This window comes from Lucilia cuprina, chromosome 3, assembly GCF_022045245.1.
Source record: "Lucilia cuprina isolate Lc7/37 chromosome 3, ASM2204524v1, whole genome shotgun sequence".
Classification (NCBI taxonomy): Eukaryota; Metazoa; Arthropoda; class Insecta; order Diptera; family Calliphoridae; genus Lucilia; species Lucilia cuprina.
The window spans coordinates 5,900,489-5,910,338 of NC_060951.1; the positions used below are offsets into that span (position 1 = coordinate 5,900,489).

Genomic DNA, 9,850 nt, shown 5'->3' on the forward strand with positions numbered 1-9,850 from the left:
AATAAAACCCTAAAACAAGAGCAAACAAAACAACAACAAAGATTTTTTAGCAAATATTGTTTGGGAGTACATATAAGAAAACACAATAACAGCGATCGGCCACAGACTTTTCAGGTATTCAAAACTTTGTTTAATTTGGTGTTTATATGCAGTCGCACGCTTTCATTGCATTTATAAAACTTCGCTGCAAAGTTTTAGTTGGAAAATTTACATAGATTTTTTAAATTAGTTTTCTGCTTGGTTTCAAAAACCAACAAAACAATCAAATTCACTTACAAAGAGGAAGTAAATGAATGAAAACAAAGAAAATCTACATTATAATGAAAAAAAAACACTAAACTGAAAATGGTAACAGATACCAACAACAATAAAACACCAGTAGAAAATTGTAATTAAAGTCTTATGCAAGCAAAACCCTGCTGAATAATGAACCCATGAAAAAGTGTAATTTTTGTCATTTCATCATTTTTTTGTTAAACTTTTTTTTAAATTTAATTTTTCATTTTTTTTTAAACACTTTTTAATGCAACAAACCCCTTTTTAAAACACACTGTCACTGTTGTCTTTATTTTTCAAAATAGTTTTTCACACTTTTTTTTCTAAATAACACTTTTTTTCAATTAACTATTTCCTTAAATGGTAAACAAAATCAATTTTTTTTATATATTTTTATAGTTAATGTATCGGCATTAGTTGTTAGATTTATGCTGCTGCTACTGCCACTATTGAAATTTAAAGCTAGCTGCTGCTGCCTTCAGAGCGGCCCCTACTTAAAAACTAAAAAAAAACAGCTTGTACTTGTACAATCTCATGCACACAATTTTATTCACTTTTTTTCTATATTCTTCTATACCTATGTCATATTATTTCTTTGATACTTTTGTGGTAGTTTTCTTGTTGTTGTTGTTTTTACTTCTTTTTTTGTACAATTTTCTCTTTTTATTTTGTTACATTTAATAAACTAAAAACCTCGTCGTCGTCGTCACCTTAATGACAACAGTTACCACGACAACAACCAAAAAAAAAACAACTTTTAGGGCGGGTTTTTCTTAAAGTTTTATTTTTTACTCTTTAGTGTTTATGCTTCAATGTTTTTATTTTTTTTTGGATTATGACCGTTATGTCAAACAGCTGATTTAAATTTTTCTCATTTGTATTGTTTATGTCATAATGTCAAAAACCGTTACGATTGACATAAAACTGGCAAAAAACGTTTTTGTTTTGCTGTCACTTTCAAGCAACGTTTTTTTTTTGTGAGGGTTGCCAGCATCTTTATTTCTTTAAAATAACATTGTTTTAAAAAATAATTTTAAATTAAAACCAAATTATTGTAGAAGCATGTAAGTAAATTTTACTTTTTCCGATTTTGATTGTTTCTAGAAACATATTTGAATACATATAAAACGGCAATCCTAACAAGCCGGTATTGAGTACATCACGAAAAAAATTGCAACTGCAGCCGGCTAAAGGCCGCCACGACTATTGGATCTTCGCTCCGGAACGACCCGAGTCATACTCGGCCAAAGATTAACAACCCAGCGACAGCTGTATCAACCGAAAGTTTTTTCCCCAGGAAAGAACTATCTGCCACAGTCGAGCTGTTACAACAACAACAAAAACAAAAAAAGCCGCCTAACCATAAAACTAGATATGAGCAAAAAAAATAAACAAATTTGAAGTCTAATAACTCTAAAGACTCCTATACTTACAATTAAACTTGCCATTAAAATATATATGATAAATTTCCCTAAAATCACTTAAAATTTAACCAAATTTATTTTATCAGTGTATTTTTGTTAGTAATTTTAAATTTATTACTTTTTCTTGCAACTGTGTCTTTTAATTTGCTACCTTTTCCTTACACACTAAAATGTAAACAAAACAATTACCCGTTATTCACACAAACAACAACACTTAAGTATATTGTTTTTTTGTTCATCTACTACGTTTGACATTTACAGAAAAATATTCTGCTTTTCTCCTGCAACTAAAGAAAAAAAGTAAAAGAAAATTTAAACCAAAACATACCAAAACTTTAAAGGAAAAAAACCAAAAATTTAATAACGACAATATAAAATTGACATAATTAACAGCATAAAGAATCAAATTGAATTTATTTAAAACGAAATTGTTTTCTGAAAAGTGAAACCAAAACATGGATATAATGGACATACAAGCAGTAGAATCTAAATTGAGTGACGTCACTGTGACCCCAATACCACGGTCACAGGTACAAAATTTCTACAATTACCAACAGCAGCGTGAGCAACGCGAACAACAGCCACAAATCCAAATATCCGCTATACATCATGCGCCGCGAGAACGTCATTCCCACGGTTTGACGTCTACGGAAAGGGATGATATACGTGTGGCTCATTCGTCCGGCAGTCGTGATCTGTATGGGCATTCTAAACGTGAGCGTGACTATCATCAGCAACTGAGTCAGGTAGCAGCAGCGGTGGCCAGTGGTAATACCTCAAATGCGGCTGTAGCGGCGGCTGCCTTGCAATATACCCAACAGCTGCAGGCCCAATTAGCTTTACTGCAGCAGCAAGCCAATACAACTGCCTCACCTTCAATAACCTTAACACCCGCTAATCCAAGAGCCTCGGTCTTGTCATCTACTTTAGCCTCTCAGCTGTCCATGACACCCATACCAAATACAAACCATAATAATGTTAGCATTACCTCAAATGGCGGCGGAGGTGGTGGTGGTGTTGTCTCCACACCATCACAACTCAAATATCCACAATCAACTTCACCTCTAATCTTAGGCAACAATGTGGCCTCTAACCTTACAACAGCCATGACCTCTTCCAGTTCCAATTTGGCTGGCTCTGCGCAAAATAATACACAAAATAATGGCCTCACCAAATATGCCCAACTATTGGCTATAATCGAGGAGATGGGTCGTGATATACGACCCACCTATACCGGTTCGCGCACTTCTACTGAACGCCTGAAACGTGGCATTGTTCATGCACGCATACTGGTGCGTGAATGCCTAATGGAAACGGAACGTTCGGCTCGCCAATGAGATTTGCTAATGGCGGATGTTAAACAACTGATGTCCACTTCATTAACAACAAGTACTATTGATTCTTTGCATGATTAGTCTTGTTGTTTTATTCTCTTTCTATTTCCTGAATATTTTAACTTTAATTTTTATTATTTTATAACTTTATCCCATATACTTTTTTAGTTTTAATTGTAGTTTTATATAAATTTTAATAATATTTTATTTTTATTTTAATTTCATTTTATTACTTACGCTCCCCGAAAATTTGTTTTTAGTTTTTAAACAATAGAGAATTACAGAAACTGTTTTTTCTTGTTGTTGGAATTTGTATGTCAAATGTTGGATTTTTATATATATATATAAAAAAAGACAGTCTTAATTCTTAATAGTTGGCTAATTAGTTTATAATTTAATATTGTTTTTATTCCAAAAAGAAATATATTCATATAATAAGATTTTCAATGAATTTTAAGTTTTTTTTTTTAATTTTTAAAAATTTGAGTTCAAAATTTTGTAAATAATTCAAAACTATATTTGGAAATTATTGACTAGACTATAGATGTAACTATAGACTAAACTATAGACTATATTATAGACTAACTATAGACTAGACTATAGAATAGCCAAGACTATAGATTAGACTATAGGCTATACTATTGACAAGACTATGGACTAGATTATAGACAAGACTATAGACTAGCCTATAGACCAGACTATAGAATCGACTAGACTATAGACTAGATTAGACTATAGACTAGACTATAGACTAGACTATAGAGTAGACTATAGAGTAGACTATAGAGTAGACTATAGACTAGACTATAGACTAGACTATAGACTATACTATAGACTAGACTATAGACTAGACTATAGACTAGAATATAGACTAGACTAGACTATAGACTAGACTATAGACTAGACTATAGACTAGACTATAGACTAAACTATAGACGTTACTATAGACTAGACTATAGACTAGACTATAGACTAGACTATAGACTAGACTATAGACTAGACTATAGACTATACTATAGACTAGACTATAGACTACACTATAGACTATACTATAGACTAGACTATAGACTAGACTGTAGGCTAGACTATAGACTAGACTATAGATTAGACTATTGACTAGACTATAGACTAGACTATAGAATAGGCTATGGAATAGACTAGACTATAGACTAGACTATAGAATAGGCTATAGAATAGACTAGACTATAGACTAGACTATAGACTAGACTATAGACTAGACTATAGACTAGACTATAGACTAGACTATAGACTAGACTATAGACTAGACTATAGACTAGACTATAGAATAGACTATAGAATAGACTAGAATATAGACCAGACTATAGACTAGACTATAGACTAGACTATTGACTAGACTATTGACTAGACTATAGACTAGACTATAGACTAGACTATAGACTAGACTATTGACTAGACTATAGACTAGACTATAGAATAGGCTATAGACTAGACTATAGACTAGACTATAGACTAGACTATAGACTTGACTATAGATTAGACTATAGACTAGACTATAGACTAGACTATAGGCTAGACTATAGACTAGACTATAGATTTTACTATAGACTGGACTATAGACTAGACTATAGAATAGACTAGACTGTAGAATAGAATAGACTGTAGAATAGACTAGACTATAGACTAGACTATAGACTAGACTAGACTATAGACTAGACTATAGACTAGACTATAGACTAGACTATAGACTAGACTATAGACTAGACTATAGACTTGACTATAGACTAGACTATAGACTAGACTATAGATTAGACTGTAGACTAGACTAGACTACAGACTAAACTATAGACTAGACTATAGACTAGACTGTGGACTAAATTATGGACTAGACTATAGACTAGACTATAGACTACATTATACACTAAACTATAGACTAGACTACACTGTAGTCTAAAATATAGACTAGAATATAGACTATATTCTAGACTATACTATAGACTAGACTATAGACCAGGCAATAAACTGTAGACTAGACTATATACTAGACTATAGACTAGACTATAGACTAGACTATAGACTAGACTGTAGAATAGACTAAAGTAGACTTTAGACTAGACTATAGACTAGACTATAAACTAGACTATATACTAAACTATAGGGTTGACTAGTCTACAGACTATAGGTTTGACTATAGATTAGACTTTTGACTAGACTGTAGGCTACACTTTGGACTTTACTTTAGACTAGACTTTGGACTATACTTTACACTAGACTATAGACTAGACAATAGACTTGAACGTAGACTAGACTATGAACTAGGCTATAGACTAGAGTAAACTATAAACTAGATTATATACTAGACAATAGACTAGACTACGGTCTTGACTATTAACTGGACTAGAGACTAGACTATAGGCGAGACTATATTCTATAGACTATAAAATAGACAAGGCAAAACTGTACATATACTAGACTACAGACTATAATTTAGACTACAAACTACAACTACAAACTATACTTAAGATCAGACTAGACTATAGACAAGGCTATAGTTTATAGACTAGACTATAGACTGGACTATATTATAGTGTATAATCTATAGTCAATTTTAAAGTCTGGCATATAGTCTTTCTATTCTTGGTCTGTAGAATAATAGTCCAGACTATTGGTTAAAGTAAACTCAGTTTTTATTTTTTGTGTTTAAGCCTACAAGTAGACAGTAATATTTATAAGTTTTTAACGATTTTTTATAACCGTATTACTCCTTTAATAAGTCCATAACAAAAAAGTAAATTTATGGAAAAAGTAAACACTAGCCTAGATTAGCTCAGGTTTTTTCTCAAAATTTATATATTTAATAAAAATATATGTATATTTAAAATAATTATTAATATATATAATTAATTAAGAATGATATAACTAACTATTTAGCTTTTACACTTTTAATATTAAAATCTGTATTGAACATTAGTTATATGTTTAAAACGTTTTATTAAACTAAACAAGCAAATTAATAAATATATTTAATTTTTGATTGGTATACGATTTATAAGAGACAAATAAATGTTTAATATTAAAAGAAAACAAATTGAAATATTTAATTAAAAAAATAGTAAAATTTTTGCCACAAAAATAAACAAACAAACAAACAAGTAATTTAAAAAAAGTAAACAATGTATTTATTAAAAAACAAACATTTTAATAAAGTAATTAAATATTAAAGAAAACTATGAGATTTTTTTATTAAAATCTTTTATTTAAAATTAGTTTTTTGTTTTAGTTTAACAGTCATGACGGGGACAACATTCAGGATAAGGTTTGCTATTGTCTTGTGGTATATATTTGCAGGGTTTTAAACTGTGTTCCAGGGCACAGCTGGAAATAAATAGAAAATGTTTGAAATTTTAAATTCGAAATTCTAAATTTTTTCGAAAATTAAGTTTAAAAATATAAAATGTAAAGAAAATTTCAAAATTTTGCTACAGAAATGTTGTAAATGTCAAATAGTTTTAAAAAAAAAAACTATTTTTGCGATCATTTTCGAAAATTCGAACATAAGTTCGAAATTGTTTAATTGCAAGACAATGAAAATGGAAAAAGATAGAAAAAACAAACAAACACTTACGTTTTGGCAGTAAAAGCATTTGGTCCAGTACATTTGATTTCAGTACATTTACCGGGCAAAGAATAAGTTTCTCCCACTTTCACAACATGACCCTCAACTTTGCATTCATCGGCTAAAATTCGGCAAATCAATTGCGGAATTATTATTAAACAATTATTATCAAAAATAATTCAAATAAATTACCTTTAGCAAAAGCAAAAATAGCTAAAATTGCGCATAAAACTAACAGGAAGCTCTTCATTTTGTTTTTTTTTTTCTTAGTAAAGATAATGCGATCACTTGAGGTTTCTGAAAACAACTGATTAGCTTTAGCTAGAACAGGTCTGCTATTTATACAAGGGCTTTAAGTTCAAGCTTGGGTTAAACAAAATGTTTTTAATTTTCTATTATGTGTGAGAGCGAAAGAGTGTAATTATTAGAAAAGTATTAATAAATTAGGGAAAAATAAGAATGTATGTTTAAAACGTTTCCCAGAAGAAATTTTATTAACTATAGACTATAGACTTGGCTATAAACTAAACTATAGACTACACCATAGACAAGATTATAAACGAGATTACAGACATAAATATAAACTAGACTATAGCCTATACTGTAGACTAGAATATAGACTAGACTATAGACTAGGCTATAGACTAGACTATAGACTAGACTGTAGACTAGACTATAGACTAGACTATAGAATAGACTATAGACTAGACTAAAGAATAGACTATGGACTAGACTAGACTAGACTATAGACTAGACTATAGACTAGACTATAGACTAGACTATAGACTAGACTATAGACTAGACTATAGACTAGACTATAGACTAGACTATAGACTAGACTATAGACTAGACTATAGACTAGACTATAGACTAGACTATAGACTAGACTATAGACTAGACTATAGACTAGACTATAGACTAGACTATAGACTAGACTATAGAATAGACTATAGACTAGACTTTAGACCAGACTATAGACTAGACTATAGACTAGACTAAAGACTAGACTAAAGACTAGACTAAAGACTAGACTAAAGACTAGACTAAAGACTAGACTAAAGACTAGACTAAAGACTAGACTAAAGACTAGACTAAAGACTAGTCTAAAGACTAGACTACATATTAGACTAAAGAGCAGACTATTGACTATACTACAGACTAAACTACAGATTAGACTACAGATTAGACTATAGACTAGACTATAGTGTATACTATAGACTAGAATATGGACTATACTATAGACTAGACCAGACTATAGACTAGACTATAAACTAGACTATAGACTGGACTATAGACTAGACTATACAATAGACTAGACTATTGACTAGACTATTGACTAGACTATAGACTCGACTATAGACTAAACTTAAGACTAAACTTAAGACTAGACTTAAGACTAGACTATAGACTGGACTATAGATTAGACTATAGACTAGTTTTTAGACTAAACTACAGAATTTTAAAAGTAAATGTTTAAATTATATAACTGTTCTTTATTTTACATTGTTTATATTGGCGAACATTTTAATATAGATTTAATGTTTAACATTCATAACGGGGACAACATTCGGGAAAAGGTTTGGAATTGTCTTGAGGTGTTAATTTGCAGTTTTTCAAGCTTTGTTCCGGGGGGCAACTAGAAATAATGAAAAAATGTTACAATCTTTAATTTTCTAAAAGAGTGCAAAATTGCAGAACTGGAAAACTGTTTTTGATTTTAAAAAATTTAAATAAAATTGTTTTTCTAGAAAATCGTGATCAGAAGTTCTAAAGGATTTTTTTTCGAAAATTTTCTTTTCGAAACAATAAAATAAAACACTCACGTTTTGGCACTGAAAGATTCGGGTCCATTACATTGAATTTCAGAACATTTGCCGGGCAAAGAGTAAGTTTCTCCTACTTTCACAACATGACCATCAATTTTGCATTCATCGGCTAAAAATTAAAAGAAATAATTTCGAAATATTTTTTAAATAATTATCATTAAATAACAATTAAAATTAAATTACCTTGAGCAAAAGCGAAAACAGCCAAAATAGCGAATAAAATAAAAAGGAAGCTCTTCATATTTTCTGAGAATTTGATACGATCTCTGAGGGTTTCAGAAAACAACTGATTATCTTTAGCTAGAACTGGTCAGCTATTTATACAATTCTATAAGTCCAAAATTAGGATAAACAAGTTGTTTTTTCTTTAACTATTATTTGCAGAGTAATTATTAATAAAAAGATCAATAAATTGGAAGCAAATGTATATATGTATCTATGTATAAACCGTTTCCTAATAGATATATTTTTAATTGTCTTTAATGTCTTATTAAAATTTGATTGAAATTAAAACTAGTTTTCTTTAATTTTAATTAAAAGTCTTGTTCTCTTAAAAATTAATCTTATTTTTTTAAAAGTGTAAATGGTTTAGAAATTTCTCATGGAGACAGTGTTAAATGCTACTGTATATTTTGTTTTTTTTTATTCCCAATATTTTTGTTAAAAATCAATATTTATTTAAGGATTTTTTTGCATTATAATTATTTGCGTATACCTAATAAAACAAATATAAATAATACTTATAATAATATAAACAAATACTTTCTTGACTCTGGGATTTTCTGTTAAATGCTAAGAAACACACGCTTGTTTAAAAAAAGTTAATTAATATTCATTTATTTATAAAGTTTTTGATCCAATCTAATGTATAGAGTTTAGTCTAGTCTATAGTCTAGTCTATGGTCCAGTCTATAATCCTGTCTATAGTCTAGTTAATAGTCTAATAGATAGTCCAATCTATAGTCTATATTCTAGACTATAGTCAAGTCTCTAGAATAGTTAAGTCTAAAGTCTAGTTTATAATCCTGTCTATAGTCTAGTTAATAGTCTAATCTATAGTTTAGTCTATAGTCTGGTATATTGTATGAACTATGGTCTAATCTATAGTCAAGTCTATAGTCTAGTCTATAGTCTATTCTATAGTCTAGTCTATAGGCTAGTGTAAGGTCAGTCTCTAGTTCTTGTCTACAGTCTAGTCAATAGTCTAGTCAATAGTCTAGTCAATAGTCTAGTCAATAGTCTAGTCAATAGTCTAGTCAGTAGTCTAGTCTATAGTCTAGTCTATAATCTAGTCTATAGTCTAGTCTATAGTCTAGTCTATAGGCTAGTCTATAGTCTAGTCTACAGTCTAGTCTATAGTCTAGTCTATAGTCTAGTCTATAGTCTAGTCTATAG

At 29.9% G+C, this 9,850-nt stretch overlaps 3 protein-coding genes across 3 annotated transcripts; 1 reads left to right on the forward strand and 2 right to left on the reverse strand.

Moving 5' to 3' along the window:
- The first annotated feature begins 1,947 nt into the window (after positions 1-1,947).
- On the forward strand, positions 1,948-3,379 carry LOC111685155 (GATA zinc finger domain-containing protein 7). The gene has a single exon (XM_023447396.2). It carries the CDS (start codon positions 2,156-2,158, stop codon positions 3,035-3,037), a length of 882 nt encoding a protein of 293 aa, XP_023303164.1. The 5' UTR covers positions 1,948-2,155; the 3' UTR covers positions 3,038-3,379.
- Positions 3,380-5,987: 2,608 nt separating this feature from the next.
- Positions 5,988-6,971, reverse strand: LOC111685159 (venom peptide Pc-like). The gene is made up of 3 exons (XM_023447401.2): positions 6,822-6,971; positions 6,639-6,750; positions 5,988-6,388 (listed from the first exon to the last, which is right to left on the reverse strand). Exons 1-3 carry the CDS (start codon positions 6,877-6,879, stop codon positions 6,295-6,297), a joined length of 264 nt encoding a protein of 87 aa, XP_023303169.1. The 5' UTR covers positions 6,880-6,971; the 3' UTR covers positions 5,988-6,294.
- Positions 6,972-8,096: 1,125 nt separating this feature from the next.
- LOC111685160 (la1-like protein 15) lies at positions 8,097-8,791 on the reverse strand. The gene is made up of 3 exons (XM_023447402.2): positions 8,639-8,791; positions 8,453-8,564; positions 8,097-8,265 (listed from the first exon to the last, which is right to left on the reverse strand). The coding sequence occupies exons 1-3, from the start codon at positions 8,694-8,696 to the stop codon at positions 8,172-8,174; spliced, it is 264 nt and encodes an 87-aa protein (XP_023303170.2). The 5' UTR covers positions 8,697-8,791; the 3' UTR covers positions 8,097-8,171.
- Between the last annotated feature and the right edge of the window lie 1,059 nt (positions 8,792-9,850).

Excerpts from the sequence above, each read along its gene's own strand:
- LOC111685155 (XM_023447396.2), top strand. The coding sequence starts at position 2,156 with ATGGATATAATGGACATACAAGCAGTAGAATCTAAATTGAGTGACGTC.
- LOC111685159 (XM_023447401.2), bottom strand. The coding sequence starts at position 6,879 with ATGAAGAGCTTCCTGTTAGTTTTATGCGCAATTTTAGCTATTTTTGCT. Across the intron at positions 6,751-6,821 it reads TATTTTTGCTTTTGCTAAAG|CCGATGAATGCAAAGTTGAG; the intron begins GTAATTTATTTG and ends GCCGAATTTTAG. Across the intron at positions 6,389-6,638 it reads AATGCTTTTACTGCCAAAAC|CTGTGCCCTGGAACACAGTT; the intron begins GTAAGTGTTTGT and ends ATTTATTTCCAG.
- LOC111685160 (XM_023447402.2), bottom strand. The coding sequence starts at position 8,696 with ATGAAGAGCTTCCTTTTTATTTTATTCGCTATTTTGGCTGTTTTCGCT. Across the intron at positions 8,565-8,638 it reads TGTTTTCGCTTTTGCTCAAG|CCGATGAATGCAAAATTGAT; the intron begins GTAATTTAATTT and ends TTTAATTTTTAG. Across the intron at positions 8,266-8,452 it reads GAATCTTTCAGTGCCAAAAC|TTGCCCCCCGGAACAAAGCT; the intron begins GTGAGTGTTTTA and ends CATTATTTCTAG.